This window comes from Panicum virgatum, chromosome 5N, assembly GCF_016808335.1.
Source record: "Panicum virgatum strain AP13 chromosome 5N, P.virgatum_v5, whole genome shotgun sequence".
Classification (NCBI taxonomy): domain Eukaryota; kingdom Viridiplantae; phylum Streptophyta; class Magnoliopsida; order Poales; family Poaceae; genus Panicum; species Panicum virgatum.
In genome coordinates this window covers 15,701,842-15,717,531 of record NC_053149.1, presented here as the reverse complement: position 1 = coordinate 15,717,531, position 15,690 = coordinate 15,701,842, and the positions used below count along the sequence as shown (strand labels likewise).

At 53.1% G+C, this 15,690-nt stretch overlaps 2 protein-coding genes and 1 long non-coding RNA gene across 6 annotated transcripts; 2 read left to right on the top strand and 1 right to left on the bottom strand.

Annotated features, from left to right (window-relative positions):
• The first annotated feature begins 1,390 nt into the window (after positions 1 to 1,390).
• On the top strand, positions 1,391 to 5,218 carry LOC120673519 (CO(2)-response secreted protease-like). Of its 4 annotated transcripts, none has more exons than XM_039954375.1 (9): positions 1,391 to 1,790; positions 1,979 to 2,177; positions 2,311 to 2,629; positions 2,743 to 3,292; positions 3,373 to 3,476; positions 3,573 to 3,815; positions 3,905 to 4,016; positions 4,128 to 4,341; positions 4,421 to 5,218. In XM_039954375.1, the coding sequence occupies exons 1-9, from the start codon at positions 1,740 to 1,742 to the stop codon at positions 4,984 to 4,986; spliced, it is 2,358 nt and encodes a 785-aa protein (XP_039810309.1). In that variant the 5' UTR covers positions 1,391 to 1,739; the 3' UTR covers positions 4,987 to 5,218. The 4 variants fall into 4 exon arrangements, with proteins under 4 accessions (XP_039810309.1, XP_039810308.1, XP_039810311.1 ...); XM_039954374.1 differs by having other exon boundaries at positions 1,393 to 1,832; XM_039954377.1 differs by having other exon boundaries at positions 1,394 to 1,790; positions 2,365 to 2,629.
• Positions 5,219 to 7,444: 2,226 nt separating this feature from the next.
• On the top strand, positions 7,445 to 9,934 carry LOC120673518 (probable protein S-acyltransferase 4). Its single transcript, XM_039954373.1, has 5 exons — positions 7,445 to 7,822; positions 8,044 to 8,235; positions 8,363 to 8,716; positions 8,824 to 9,057; positions 9,149 to 9,934. Exons 1-5 carry the CDS (start codon positions 7,754 to 7,756, stop codon positions 9,539 to 9,541), a joined length of 1,242 nt encoding a protein of 413 aa, XP_039810307.1. The 5' UTR covers positions 7,445 to 7,753; the 3' UTR covers positions 9,542 to 9,934.
• Positions 9,935 to 14,073: 4,139 nt separating this feature from the next.
• LOC120673517 lies at positions 14,074 to 14,586 on the bottom strand. Its single transcript, XR_005674674.1, has 2 exons — positions 14,426 to 14,586; positions 14,074 to 14,341 (listed from the first exon to the last, which is right to left on the bottom strand). It is a non-coding gene; the product is annotated as an uncharacterized LOC120673517 (long non-coding RNA).
• Positions 14,587 to 15,690: the final 1,104 nt, after the last annotated feature.

The window sequence follows — 15,690 nt, the reverse complement described above, 5'->3', positions numbered from 1 at the left end:
TCATCCTCATAAAGGGTGGATGCCAATTGGTTTTGCATAGTTGGTCAGAGGCATCTTCGTTTGCTCACTCAGTTGGCTACAGTACTTGATAGTGCCCCCACGCTTCTCTTTATGACCCTGGATACTCAAGAAAAGAACAATAATCAATGCTCCAAGATTCTTTAATAGTTTACATGTTTCGTTTCTTTTCTTTTCTTTTTGGCAAGGAAGCTATGCTCATAACCTTAAATGCAAAAGGGATTTTTAAATAGTCTATCTATAAACTATCAACTTTTCACTGGCATAAATACAGAGATGAATAATGTCTTGACTGGCTCAAATTCAAAAGACAAGTGACTGTTGGTCTTATTTTTTTTTGGATGGAAGAGAATCAGATACTTCATCTGCTAAGTCACTCATGGCAGCAAAGCGAAAAGGATAAACAGTAACCGATCGCGCAACCAATGGATTCAGGCTTTCTCCCCCTTCGCCCGGGTCATGGCCTGATCGTAGCAACTGAAAACACAGGAGTGGGACTGGAACACTCTGCCGTGATGGGTTGGAGCAAAAATCATCAGGGATGCATTGTGGAAGCACTTTTGCTCATGTGCCGGTTACTGATTAGTGTAGCTCACATCTCCTGTGTGGAGTTGCTTTGACCCTTTACTCCCCACGGACCAAATCATCATCATTCTCATCCGTATCCATGCGATCGGATCGCCGTCTCTGATCCAGCCCGGTGAGAAAAGATACAATCATCACCATTGATCCCGACAAAATAGAAGATGATCTAAAACGATTGCCATTGCTATCAGTTCGAAAGATGGAGGAATTGTTCTGAGTGGCAGTGCCATTGTTGCGAGGAAACGAGTTCTCTTCGCTGTGGAGATGGAACATGAAAGGTTAGCTACCAGAAAGGGAGAGGCTCACTTCTAAAGGCAAGGCTATCCGATACGTTACCTGAAACTGTTGACTTGCCCGGCCTCTGGCCACCAGACACCGACTGACCGACACCATCAGGTGCCCATGCGTTTTGTGGTTAGTGTCACCGACGTGTTCTCGACGGAACACAGATGTGGTTGAAGCCAGGAATGCTTGACACGGCATAGGTCGTTTCTTTCTGGCTTTATGGTCGATCCATCACTTTCGTTGCAATGCTTCCATCACGGAGCTATCCTCCCCCATCATCAGCACCACTTCAAGATAAATTTGTACACTCACCGATATGCAACTTTCGATTCCAAATGTTAAACTATACACATCTTTAAAAAAAATAGGAGAAAAAACAATGAAATTTTTGCTAGGAAAGCAAAATCACTGAAGCCGAAGTGCACGAGGAAAGTGAAAAGCAAGGCTCCATTTCCTCCAGTGAAAGCGTCACGCAGACCGCACTGCACATATTCCATTCCCCGGCGCCAAGCAATCTCTCCAGCGAAACAATTTCCCCCACGTTGATCGATCCGGGCACGGTTTCAGGCAGACCCGGCCGACGACGGGCGACGACGACGACCGAAACGAATCCCGACGAGAGAAGCTTCCATCCACCGTGATCCCGTCGAAAGCGACGCTGCTCCAAAAGAAGGCGTGGCTGGTCATCGGAGGCCCAGGTGAATCCGATTCTGTCAAAAGCGAGGCTCGGCTCCGGCTACAAATGTGGTGGTGCCCATCCTGCCGGCATCAGCCAGCTGCCACCACAGCTTCTGCTGCTCCGAAACTGCCCCGGCCGGGCTCGAGCGCCGAGCTGATCGTGCGGGCCGCCAATGGTGAACACCGGGCGCTTCGTCATCCTCGTCCTCGCCTACCGCTTCCTGGTACCCATCCTCTCAGCCGAACCGGACCACGCCACCAGAGAGGTAGTGATACTGTTGATTGATTGGCAGCTGAGCTGCACGATGTAGCTGAGCAGCCACTGTCTTAGATAGGATACGATTATTATGTTTTGCTTGTTCCATCAGACTTGCTGAATTTTGCTTGCTGATTAATGGTGCTGGCGGTTCAGTCGTATGTCGTCTACATGGGGAGCCCGTCGGCCGGCGGCGGCGGCGGCCTGGAGGCGGTGCAGGCGGACCACCTGCAGATGCTGTCGCCCGTCGTCCCGAGCGGCGGGCAGGGGAGGGCGGCGCTGACGCAGAGCTACCACCACGCGTTCGAGGGCTTCGCCGCCGCGCTCACCGAGAAGGAGGCCGCCGCGCTCTCCGGTGAGGCTGCTTGTCCATATCCGTTGCTGGTCGAATTGTTTCGCCTTTTTTGAAAAGCATTTAGTTTTTTTTAATAAAAAAAAGCTTTGCTGGTCGAATTGTTTCTTTCCTCGCAATGATCGTGCGAGCGAAGCATCGACGGCGATATGGTTTGGACCTGCTCGATCTTTTCTCGCGTTCTTGGCAGGGCACGAGAGGGTGGTGTCGGTGTTCAAGGACCGCGCGCTGCAGCTGCACACGACGCGCTCCTGGGACTTCCTCGAGGTGCAGTCGGGGCTCCAGTCCGGCCGCCTCGGCCGCCGCGCGTCCGGCGACGTCATCATCGGCATCATCGACACAGGTGTCTGGCCGGAGTCGCCGAGCTTCGACGACGCCGGGATGCGGGAGGTGCCGGCGCGGTGGCGCGGCGTGTGCATGGAAGGCCCCGACTTCAACAAGAGCAGCTGCAACAAGTACCAATGCTTTGCTTTGCTTGCTCGCGTTATCCTCTGCGTCTGTAAAGAATGTTCTGTGCCACGAATAAAAAATAACGAAATGTGTGTCTGCCATGTGCCCGCTGCCGCAGGAAGCTCATCGGCGCCCGGTACTACGGCGTGCAGCCCGAGTCGTCGTCGAACGCCTCCCGCGCCGGAGAGGCGGCGGCGGCGGCGGCCGGCTCGCCGCGGGACACCGTGGGGCACGGAACGCACACGGCGTCGACGGCGGCCGGCGCGGTGGTGGCGGACGCGGGCTACTACGGGCTCGCCCGGGGCGCGGCCAAGGGCGGCGCGCCCGCGAGCCGGGTGGCCGTGTACCGCGCGTGCTCGCTGGGCGGGTGCTCGTCGTCGGCCGTGCTCAAGGCCATCGACGACGCGGTGGCCGACGGCGTGGACGTGGTCTCCATCTCCATCGGCATGAGCTCCGCGTTCCAGTCGGACTTCCTCAGCGACCCCATCGCGCTGGGCGCGTTCCACGCGCACCAGCGCGGTGTGCTCGTCGTCTGCTCCGGCGGCAACGACGGGCCCAACCCCTACACCGTCGTCAACTCCGCGCCGTGGATCCTCACCGTCGCCGCCTCCTCCATCGACCGCTCTTTCCAGTCCAGCATCGTGCTCGGCAACGGCGCCGTCGTGAAGGTAACCACTGACTGAGCACTGTTCACCGCCGCCGTCGCCATTGCCATGGTTACATTTCTTGGTCCTTTGGTTCGTGTCAGGGAGTGGCGATAAACTTCTCCAACCATAGCCTCAGCGGCGGCCAGTACCCCCTGGTGTTCGGGGCCCAGGCGGCGGCCCGCTACGCGCCGTTGTCGGAGGCGAGGTACACCGCACACGCCGCCGCAGCGGAACGCCGGCGCGGCGCGCCGCGATTCCCATGGCGCGGAAACTGATCGATGTGCCGCCGGATGCATTGCAGCAACTGCTACCCTGGATCGCTGGACGCGCGGAAGGTGGCCGGGAAGATCGTGGTGTGCGTGAGCACGGACCCGATGGTGTCGCGGAGGGTGAAGAAGCTGGTGGCCGAGGGGAACGGCGCGAGGGGCCTGGTGCTCATCGCCGACGCCGAGAAGGACGTGCCGTTCGTCGCCGGCGGCTTCGCGCTGTCCCAGGTCGGCACCGACGCCGGCGCGCAGATCCTCGAGTACATCAACTCCACAAAGTGAGCCCGGCCGCCGTGACGAGATCGTTTTCGCAGCGGGAGGGTCCTGAGTTTTCTGACTCGCCGCCGTTGATCTCTTGTCGATTCAGGAACCCGACGGCGGTGATCCTCCCGACCGAGGACGCCGATGACTTCAAGCCGGCGCCGGTGGTGGCGTCCTTCTCGGCGCGGGGCCCTGGCATGACAGAGTCGATCCTAAAGGTACTCCAATTTTGCCCAGCAGAATCGTGACGAGATGCTTGGAGTTGGAGCATTTTGGTCGTGTCCGATCCTGACATGTCGTCGTCGGACGGTTGCAATCTTGCGTGGCAGCCTGACTTGATGGCGCCCGGCGTCAGCATCCTGGCCGCCACGGTCCCGTCCGCGGAACGCGACGACGTCCCGCCCGGGAAGAAGCCGTCGGCCTACGCCATCAGGTCCGGCACCTCGATGGCCTGCCCGCACGTCGCCGGCGCCGCCGCCTTCGTCAAGTCGGCGCACCCGGGCTGGACGCCGTCCCTGATCAGATCGGCTCTCATGACCACAGGTACAGACTGCACAGTAGAACAGCCGGCAAAAAAAAAAGAGAAGAAAACTTAACCTTAGCCGTCACGGCACGTGCGCAGCGACGACGACGAACAACCTCGGGAAGCCGGTGGCGAGCAGCACGGGCGCGGCGGCGACGGGGCACGACATGGGCGCCGGGGAGATTAGCCCGCTGCGCGCGCTCAGCCCGGGCCTGGTGTTCGACACCGGCGCGCAGGACTACCTCAACTTCCTCTGCTACTACGGGTACAAGGAGCAGCAGGTCCGGAGGGTCTCCGGCGACGCGCGATTCTCCTGCCCGGCCGGCGCGCCCTCGCCGGACCTCATCGCGGCGGGGGTCAACTACCCGTCCATCTCCGTGCCGTGCCTCCGGAGGGGGAGGCCCGCCACCGTGGTGCGCACGGCCATCAACGTGGGGCCCTCGAACGCGACGTACGCGGCGGGCGTCGAGGCGCCGCCGGGCGTCGCGGTGCGGGTGTCGCCCGACCGGCTGGTGTTCTCCAGGAGGTGGACGACGGCGAGGTACGAGGTGACCTTCGGCGTGGCCGCGGGCGCCGGCGTGGGCAAGGGGTACGCACACGGCGCCGTCACCTGGTCGGACGGCGCGCACTCGGTGCGGACGCCGTTCGCGGTCAATGTCCTCTGATCTGATCCAGTGATCGATCGGTGTGTTTTTGCTTGTTTTTGTTCGTGTGCGCTTGGGTTTGGGCTTTTGTGTTACATGACACGAGTAACCCATTTGTGTTGTGTTCGCCGAGAAACAAATTGACCCATATGTGTTCCCCCCAGTGTTTAAAATTTCGGCGAAATTCGGTGATTTCGCCCCTCTCCGAAATTTAAAAATTTCGGAAATAATAATTTAAATATATTTAAAAGTATTTTTAAAAATAGTCTAAAAATGAATTTCGGCCGAAAGTTCGCGAAATTCGGTGATTTCGGCCATGTCCGAAATTTTTTGACAAACAAAATTCAAAACCCTGGTTCCCCCTTGTTTTGATAGAAGCGAAATAATTTGAAATTCAGTTTTTTTAGAAGGAGTGCATTTCATTAATTTGATAAAGGTTTACAATCAAGGCTTACAAGCTCATGGATACAGGACGGAGATTGATTTCTCCAAACTGCCAAATGCACACATCGTTTTGCTAACTGGGCTAACTCATGGGCTACCCTGTTGCACTCTCTTCCAATTTTACACACTTTTACCTCTGCTATTGCTGACATAGCAGACTTTATTTCTTTCACAGTGTTGGAGAAGCTCGCTCTGTTTTCATCATCGAAAAAGCAGTGATTTTACCACACTATGACAATCAGATTCGATCATAGTTGGTTTCCTGATCCATTCATTTGATAGCTGAACCCCTTCAAGGCCGGCCACAACTTCGGCATCCTCCACCGACGCGCAACGAATGCCATGCTTCCAAGCTGATTGCAGCACCTCCCCGGAATAATCTCTCATCACCGTGTTCGGCTGGCGGCTTGCGGGCTGCTTCCGTCTGTTGCTGGCTGCTGCTGCAGTTCGGCGGGCTGCTGCTGGCTGCTCGCTGCTGCTGGCTGCTGCTGGTGCCGTTCGGCTGGCTGCTGCTGGCTGATCGGCATCCTATGTTTGCTTCTCCTGAAGATTGGTCGTAGGCAGCATCAACATTCAGTTTCGTCCAACCTTGTGGTGGGACTTAGTCCACACCTTTTGTCAAAGTGGAGGATTAACTCTTGCAGTCAGCTTATTTAGGCAATTAGGGAGGGTCATTTAAGACGCAGACTTCAAAAAAAAAATCCAAAAAAGGAAAATCAGACACTTGCAGTCCTGTAAAACAACGAACTTGTTGTACACCATGACACGGTACATTACGCAAGTGTGATACCTACGTACGTATCACATAGCCTCACGCGCTACTAGTGTAATTGCGACGATTAAAACGAAGTGCGCATGCCTACCTGAGAAATTGGCCGCTAGTGTCATTTTTTTATAGAGTGACGGTGACGCCGTTTGTTTCTTTTAATTAGGCGAGTGATGGCGCCATTTCTTGCGGCCCCATCTCGACCGGTGGCCAGTGCTGCTTCAGTTGCCGCACCTCGTGCGTGTAAAACCGTCGTCCTGCCAGCCAAATGGCTTCTTCTTGGCAAGGGAATGCGCAGACACAGAATCCGAGAATCGGTCCGGATCAGCACGACGATGGATGACATGTTGGCACGTACGTAGGTTTGCAGTTTGTTTTTCTGCTCCTAGCTTTGTGTTCTTTTGCTGGCTATACAAACGTACATGGAGCCCACTACCAACCAAAAAAATAATAATCATACACATAAAAGGACCCCCTCCTTTATTCTTTCTAAGAAAAAAACAACTGATAATAATCCGGAAATAAGAAATTCAGAATATTGAGGGCGCGTTTAGTTCCCATCCAAAAATTTTTGGATGTCAAATCAGCACTTTGACCGGATGTCGGGAGGACTTTTCGGACACTAATTAAAAAACTAATTTCAGAACTCACTTGGAAACCACGAGACGAATCTTTTGAGGCTTTTGACCGCGTCATTAGCACATGTGGGTTACTGTAGCACTTATGGCTAATCATGCACTAATTAGGCTTAAAAGATTCGTCTCGTCATGTACATCCAAACTGTGTAATTAGTTTTGTTATTTAATTATATTTAGTGCTTCATACATGTGTTTAAAGGGGAGGTGAAAATTTTTGGGTGAAAATTTTTGGGAACTAAACGCGCCCTGAAACCATTTATTTCAAAAAAAGAAGAAGATTGAAACCAAAATACAGCGAATGAATGAAGCCACGTGTTCTACGAAATGGTACTTTTGGTTTTGGCGATTGCTTAAGTTTATTATGCGGAGAGAATATTAGAACGTGACTAGTAGGTGGGTGCGCGAGCCGGGAAACGCGAATCCGTGATCCACTCCCCGCGCTGGCTGCCATGCGGGCCCCGCGGCCTCCTCGGGTCGGGTCGGGCCAGCCCCGCCGGCCGGTGCTCCACCCTGTCACGTCACTCGTGCAGGGGGGGCACGACGCGGCCGGCCACGGCAGGCGGCGGTCGTTAAGCCCCCGCCAACCGCCCGACCCCGATGATTGTTTTCCCGCGTCGCCGCCACGCGCGCACGGGCACGGTCTCGCTGCCTCACCACCAGGCCAATCAAAGCCACGGCCGGCGGCGGAGGAGCGGAGCTGGTTGCATTCGCCGCGGTAGGTCGCCGGGGCTCCTCCCAACTTCCAACTCCGAACCCCCCGAAACGAATTCGGGAGGGATAGCAAGCGGCCGGAGAGCAGCGCCGCCGTGCCGTGCGTCTTCTTCGTCCCCGGCGGCCGGAGCCGGAGGGCTTGGCGGGACGGGCGCGCCGCGTGTGCTCGGCGCATGTCTGCTTCTTGATCTTGGGAGGTCGGAGCGCGGCGGGCGGCCGCGAGGTGCTGATGCAGACGACCATGGGGGAGCCGGGGCCGGGGCGGAGGAGGCTGTACCAGGTGTGGAGAGGAAGCAATGTAAGTCCTGCGTGCTGCCTCTCTGCTTCCCCAAGAACTTCCTCCAAATACCTGCGAATTCGCGAGCAGCTTTTTCTTTTTGGTTTTCGTCTCGACACGAATAGTTTCTTCCTTGTAATAACGGAAGTACTAGCATTGTGATTAATTAGCTGCCGCCGATCATAGCATTTTTTTCAACTCGATTAGTCAGATAATGACCTTGTTTGCCTGAAATTTTTCAGAAATTCCTCTGCGGCGGGCGGCTCATCTTCGGCCCCGACGCGGGCTCCCTGGTCCTATCCACCGTCCTCATCGCGAGCCCTCTCGTCGGGCTGTGCTTCCAGTGCGTCACCAAGCTCAACTCCGGCACCTCGGGCGAGAAGCAGGCTCTCGGCGTGCCTGCCCTCGTCGCCACCATCCTTCTCGGCCTAGCGGTGAGTCCTTCCCTCGACCTCCATCCATCACCTGCGGGCAGTCTTCGATCGTTTCCCATCCCAGCTCGTCTGAACCTGTCCGGATTGCTGACCCGTCTCGCTGCATCGCGTCTCGTCGGCGGCGTAGGACCTGGCGTTCCTGTTCATGACGTCGAGCCGGGACCCCGGGATCGTGCCGAGGAACGCGCGCCCGCCGGAGCGCGGCGCCGGCGACGGCGAGCCCGCCGCCGCCGCCGCCGTCGAGGCGGACGACGACGTCGCCACGCCGTCCGCCGAGTGGGTGCTGAGCGCGGCGAACCCGCACCTCCGGCTGCCGCGCACCAGGGACGTGGCCGTCGCCGGCGGGCACGTCGTCCGGGTCAAGTACTGCGACACGTGCCTGCTCTACCGGCCGCCGCGCGCGTCGCACTGCTCCATCTGCAACAACTGCGTCCAGAAGTTCGACCACCACTGCCCCTGGGTCGGCCAGTGCATCGGCCTGGTGAGCGAGTGCCCCGCCGGCCGGCCGGCGTCCCCGGCCGCCGCCGCCGCTAGCTGAGATCCTGATATGAGATGGTCATCGCTGATCGTGCGCTTCGGTTCGTGCAGCGCAACTACCGGTTCTTCTTCCTCTTCATCTCGACGTCGACGTTCCTGTGCCTCTACGTCTTCGTGCTGTCCTGGCTGAACATCGCCGCGCAGCGGGGGAGCCACGGCGGGTCGCTGCTCAGGTCCATGGCCGGCGAGCCGCTGTCCGTCGTACTAATCGTCTACACCTTCGTCTCCGCGTGGTTCGTCGGCGGCCTCACCGTGTTCCACATCTACCTCATGAGCACCAACCAGGTCAGAGATTCTTCAGAAATGCTCATCTCTGAATCATCCGCGCTAGAACAGTAGTAGTAATTCAGAAATGTTGACCTGCTTCTTGTGCCAGACCACGTACGAGAACTTCAGGTACCGGTACGACAAGAAGGAGAACCCGTACGACCGGGGCGTGCTGGCCAACATCTCCGAGGTGTTCTGCGCCGGGATGCCGCCGTCGATGAACCGGTTCCGGGCATGGGTGGAGCCGCCGGAGCCGCTCGACGGCGGGCCGCTCTCGTCGAGGAACAAGATCGACCTCGTCGGCCCGGACGAGAAGCTGGTGGACCTGGAAACGGGGCACCGCCACCCCGGCGGCGTCCCGGCGATCCTGCAGGGGCTGCACTACGCGGAGATGGAGAAGAACGGTGCCAGCGTGCACATCAAGCACCGGCAGTCCGCGGAGGCGCCAGACCCGTTCTTCATCCCGGAGGCGCCGCGGCACGACGACGGCGAAGTTGAGTGAGGTAGTGATCGGCGATGACCAGGTGGCAAGATTCACTGCAATCTTTGGAATGGTGATCTTAGGTATATCTGCGTCGACGACCTTTTTGGGCACTGGGAACTTTACAGTCTGATGAAATTGGGATGCAGAGTTTACTTGTCAGGTTTGCAACGACCTGCTGCCGTTGCTTCCCTGGAATGGCACAAAGAGAGGCACGTCTTGCCGTGGAGGTTGGTTGTCAGGCCATTTTTTTTACTGCTTCGAAATGTCATTGATTTCGTGTAACTCTAGAAAATCACCTTTGTTTGTGCGTTGCGGAGTGGTGAATCAGTAGGAGCAGTTCTGAAGATTTTTCTTTTTTTCTTGTAAGTGGACGAGCTACTGACACTCTGAAAAAAAAAGTTTTTTTTCTGCTTTCCTCACGCATGGATCCGTTGAAATTGGCTATTCTATCATTTTCTCATTTGTTTCGTTTGGAAATTGGAAGGGAGGGAGAAAAACAGGGGGAAATAGGGAAAATAAAGCTGAGATTAAAGTGTCACCAACAGTGTTGTCGACGTGGCCAGCCGATACGGAGGTGAGAGAAATAGAAAAATGCAGAGTGACATTTTCATTATTTTATACTGACTATAACCTGCTTTAGATCCCACATCTCATGAAATCAGAGATGAGAGAAAGTTTGGCTTTTTATGTCATATTATTCCCCTTGTTTCTTTCCTCGCATTGCCAATCTAATGAGGCCTCCAGGCTCCTAGCTACTGCCCTCCATTTGCCACTTCTGGGGGCAAAGACAACTGTGGACGTATTACCGAAATCCTTTACCTTAGGAATGATCCATTTTTACACTCCTCTGCTACTAATTCAGTTGTCCTTTACATACTGCGGTGTTTCCATTGCCCCCACTTTACATAGTGCCTTAGAAGTTCGACACCCATCATCTCCATCTGAAAAACCATGAAACTCTGAAATCTTGTGGAGTTTGCCATTGCAACGTATTCACACACCGCACCTCTTTTAAATTTGTTCTTTTTTCACATAACGGGTGAACATGAAGCATCTGACTGATAATGTACCAGTTCATCGCAACTGTAAAATAATGACGGACGGCTTTGTGCTAAATATTTCCGAAAATTCTGATTTTTTGCAAACAAGGGTGGTAATATCTGCAGGAAAATATTCATGTACTCACCTAGGAAGGTGGTCCATCTGAAACCTGCACACAAGTATCTCTCAACCAAGTTGATGCTTAATCCACTATGGACAGTCTGTTCCCAAGCACCAATATGTAGGGATATTCATGGCCACACACTTGGCTCCACCCTGGCCAGTAGCTCAGAAATCCCGCAATGGGATTTCTTCTCTCTAAAAACAAGACTCGCAATATCACATTTCCCTATTCTTTCTTCTTGTTTTAAGAACTAAGCATTCCTCTTTTTTCTCATTTCAAAATTAATATTCCACTTCTGCTAAACAACAGACCAGAGGTTCTGTTGGTCAGTGACAATGGATCATACCTGAATGCTAGTGCCACTCGTTTAGTTTGACTGATAACATATTTATTGAATGCTAGCGCCGTCGTGTTATTTTTTACTGAAGTAAGCTGTAAGCAAATTTTAAAATCATTTGGCTGTAATAAGTGTTTACATATAATAAAATTATGCGTATGTATATAGCAATCGATTTTTTATTAACTAATATATGTGGAAGCACTAGGGAACTATGATAATTCTCAATATTACCTTAGGATGTCAAGATCAAGAAACCAATCTGAAAGAAATCTACAAATTGAATTAGATGTATGTAGTTAAGGATGTGTTATTGATCATGATTCTGCAAGAGCTCCTTCATATGCATCCTCAGGTAGGAAGTCCGTTTGCTTAGATGCCTATATCCTCTTCAGTCGGATGTAGTTCTTCTCAAATATTTTAGGCATGGTCACTATTTTCAGTAGCTCCTAAAAACACTACCTCAAACATGAATTATTTTACTTGTAGACCTGGTAATCACTATTTAATTTCGCTCAAGGTGTATGCATGAGATAGTTTGTTTAAATGTTCCAGCTTTCAGATGTATGACTGAGGTTGAAGTATTCAGAAACATTTTGCATATCCATCCTACACACACCTCATGAGTGTTGGGTAATAATAATCTAAAATGAAAGCTTCTCATGGTATGTACGGTTGATTCAAATCCGATTGTTGTTCCAATTATCCCCTATATTTCTAAATTTCTCATGGTAAAAAAAGAATAGAACTGTCATCAGCAAAATGAGCATAGAAGAATACGACAGTATCAAATCAGCAAAAAAGAATGATCTGGTATTAAGTCATATAAAGTGGCTACACTATTTAACTAAAATAGTCCACGTGAGCATAGAAAAATAGTAATTGCGTGATTACAAAGGAAAGATACACCATTAACAAAGGAAAATAGTTCACTACCTTATCAGGGAGCAGCAGATGTCAGGTACTCGTGCTCATAAGGGCGAGGAGTCCTGTCTCTCTATTTCCTCAGGACTGTTGATCCAACGTCACAATTAATTCTGCTAGCACCGTGCCCTGAAAAAGAAGGAAGCGATCCCCATAAAAGACAATTGATAAATCAACAGGAAGGTATCATCTTCAGATATTCCTAGAGCCAATTTGAGCCTTGAACTCTTATTTATATTTTATATAAATAATGAAACCAATACTATGCAGCATCGGAAGTCAAAAACCACATGAATTAATCTGTTTGGCGGGCAATTCAAGAATAGAGTTGGAAGCCATGAACCAAAGACCTCGGCACGAACACCATGTGTGCAGTTGCTCAGCTTTACATGACACACACTAGCTGTCTGGTTGAGCATCATCGATTAGAAGGGGAAGGAAGCTCTGATGAGTAGAACCAAGATCATGGGATACCTCATTTTTTGAAAGGAAGGGCAGTAGCTCTGTACCATTCAACTAAAAAGTGAAAATGAGTACATATCCACTACAACCGGATAAAAAAAAATTACATGATTGATGCTATCAACATAGCAGTAAAATTCTCTATCCTGAGACCATATAGGCATATATAGACATCAGATTTCTGCAAAGGTCACATACAACACCGTGACAGTGAGCTTTTTACTAATCTTAAATTTACTATCGAAGAAGTAAATGTGTGTGGCTAAAAATTGAAGTAATGTTATACCAGATGAAAGGGGGCAACGTGCAACTGGTAGTTTTTTTTTTCCGTTCATGATGATGTATAGCTTCTTAAAATTCTCAGTATATATAGCACGATCAGCTGGTACCAGGTTGACTATCGCATATGTGCCTTTTCTTTATCGTACAAATTTAGAGGCAATTGATTTAGCTATACCAACTAACAATTACAAAGTACCATATTTTACACACGACCTATGTAATTATCATTCACAAAAAAGAGAACTCACATCATAATCTTAGCATTGAATAGGAAAATCAAAAATCATATTACGGCTATATGTACTGGAGTATGTATGCAGCAAAGTAATTATGGCATGCTTTTCAAAGAAACAAAATGCAAGTAGGAGGTCAAGAACCTACCAAGGTGCCATCCCTTGCCTAGGTCGTTGTCCTCTTTGCAGCAGCCTGAACCTGAAAAACGAAACAACATAAACAAATCAATCTACAGGCAGTAGCCAGTAGCAATAGAGGAAGGGTCCAAACGCTGGTCAGAGGGGAGGGAGCAGCCCAGGCCACGCCATGGCTAGGCGCGCCATGGCCACAGCTGGCGGCGGGAGAGGGAGGGCCCGTGGCCGGCTGCGGGGCAGAGCGGGCCCGCGGCCAGCGAACCCGCGAGGAGCGGAGCGAGATGGGCCGACCGCGGCGGCGCGACTGCGTTTCGTTGCCGCCGATGCGCGGAACAGAGGGGAAATGCTGGTTAGAGGGGAGGGAGCAGCCAAGGCCACGCCATGGCCACAGCCGGCGGCCGGGCAGAGCGGGCCCGCGGCCAGTGAGCCTGGGAGGGGCCAGCTCGCTCGGCGGCGTGGCACAGCTCTGGACGCTCATGGCTCACGAGGAACGTGTTGAGATGGCCGACCGCAACGGCGCGGCCGCTTTTCGTTGTTGGCGATGCGCGAAACGGAGGCGAAACAGCCCGGATCGAGGGTTAGCTGGGATTCGATTTTGCAGTTCTAAGGGCGAGAAGAGAGCCGAAGGATGGTCGTGGATGACAGGCTAGAGCTCCGGGTGAAGCTCTAATGGGGCCGGAAGCGGCAAAGTTGATTCTGGCTGATTCAGCCCGGGAGGAGATCGGCTAGAGGCTGGGGAAGCTGGAGGGGGTGGTAAGCAGGGTTCTCCTTTTCGTTTTTTCACCGAATCCCACCATCCGACGGAAACGGAATTTTGGGCGAAATTTTGCTAAATTTCGGTAATTTCGACCGAAAAGCGATTTTGAATTCGAGAAACGAAATTCCGTTGAATTCCGACCGAAATTTCGGTTTTGTTGACCGAAATTTCGGTTTTGTCACCGTAAAATGATGCAAATTAACAGAAAATGATGTGTATATATGGAAAAATTGAAAAATTTGGCAAAATTTCCCCTGATTATGTGTATATTGACAGTTTATAATGCATAACATATATATAACTCCACAAAACAATGACAAATACACCATTTAACACATAACTCATGTCCAAAGTCCACACATACAACATAATACATCCAAAGTCCATTAGAATTATTACACATAACTCATGTCCAAAGTCCACACATAGAACGCAATACATCCAAAGTCCATTAGAATTATTACAATCCAAAGATACAACAGAGGCAAAGGCATAGTCCAGAATAATCCATGTAGCATATTCTCTGCATTTAAATATTTATGTGAAATAAATTGAATAAGTAGAGGAAGCAAAACGTATAGATAAGTTCTGTTGATAGGATAAGTACCTGCATTCTTCAGTCCTCAAATCTCTCTCCCGGTGGTCCCTCATACGGCTCGTCTGTTGGTGGCAAATACACGTACGTAGGTGGGTGATATTGCAACTGTGGAGCTCCATATGGTAGGTAGCCGTGATAATCCAAATAAGGCAATGTTGCAACTGCCTGTGGAAGTGGCGGGTTCACCACCCCTGGTGGTGGCCACAGAAAGCCCCCTGCAGGGGGAGAAGTACTGTAAGGGTTGTAGTACTGACCACTGGAGGTAGAGTTGGAGCTATTGTAACATCCCAAAAATCTAACAAAGCTAAATCACGCGCTAAAATACTTTTTCTCTCCAAAAAGCATTTTCATCGTTGAGCTCGAGATCCTTCTAAAACCCTAAACCCCAAATCCCGAGATCATTTCTCTGTCCCGAACACCCGTTGTCCCATCCTCCTCTCCGCGCGACGCACGCGTGGCCGACCAGCCGTAGACCACGCCGCGAATCCCGCTGAGCGCACGCGACCGTCGCGCGTGGCAGGCCGGGGCCGCATCGCGTCGGCGCGAATCCCGCCCTTCCCCTCTCTTTTTTTTCTTTTCTTTTTCTTCTTTCCCATTTTCTTTTTCTCTTTTCTTTTCTCTCTCCCTCTCTCTCTCCTTCCTCCTACCCCGCGCGATCGGCCCCCTCCCTCTCTGCTCTGCCCGCTCCCGAGCGCCACCCGCTCGGCCCTCCCTTCCCTTCCTCCCCACCGAGCACGCCCCCCCCTGGACTGCGCCCCGGCCGCACCAGCTCCGCGCCACCCCTCCCCGCCCCGGCCTACGGCTCGCGCACCCGTGCGTGCCAAACCCGCCGCACCCGAGCCGCTCCAGCGCCGCCGCGACGTCGCGCGCGCGCGGACTCGCCACCGGCCCGTGCGCCCCCCCGTCGCGCGCGCGCAGCACCACTCCGTCCGGCCCCGCTCGCCCGCGCGCCGTGCTTCACCCCGGCCCGCGCACGCCACGACACGGGCCGACCGTCGTTGACGCTGCACAGCGGCGACGACCACGGCACAGCGCGGTCGCCGCCTGCCCGAGGCGTCACGTCACCTCGCCGCTCGAACCCCGCCACCGTTGACGCCCCACCAGTGCCTCTGCGCCGTGCCGTCGCATCACCGGGGTAAACCTCGCCGCCCCACGCCATTAAACGCCGCCTACAAGCTTGCCCCCGCCGGCCATCACCCTGCTCCCACCGCCACCGCCTTGGCCGCCTATAAAAGAGGCCGCGGAGTGCCCCCCCCCCCCGAGCACCCCAGCCA

Coding starts and splice junctions, on each gene's coding strand:
- LOC120673519 (XM_039954374.1), top strand. CDS start 1,740: ATGGTGAACACCGGGCGCTTCGTCATCCTCGTCCTCGCCTACCGCTTC. Junction 1,833..1,978: donor CGGACCACGCCACCAGAGAG/GTAGTGATACTG, acceptor CTGGCGGTTCAG/TCGTATGTCGTCTACATGGG. Junction 2,178..2,310: donor GGAGGCCGCCGCGCTCTCCG/GTGAGGCTGCTT, acceptor GTGCGAGCGAAG/CATCGACGGCGATATGGTTT.
- LOC120673518 (XM_039954373.1), top strand. CDS start 7,754: ATGCAGACGACCATGGGGGAGCCGGGGCCGGGGCGGAGGAGGCTGTAC. Junction 7,823..8,043: donor AGGTGTGGAGAGGAAGCAAT/GTAAGTCCTGCG, acceptor GAAATTTTTCAG/AAATTCCTCTGCGGCGGGCG. Junction 9,058..9,148: donor ACCTCATGAGCACCAACCAG/GTCAGAGATTCT, acceptor TTCTTGTGCCAG/ACCACGTACGAGAACTTCAG.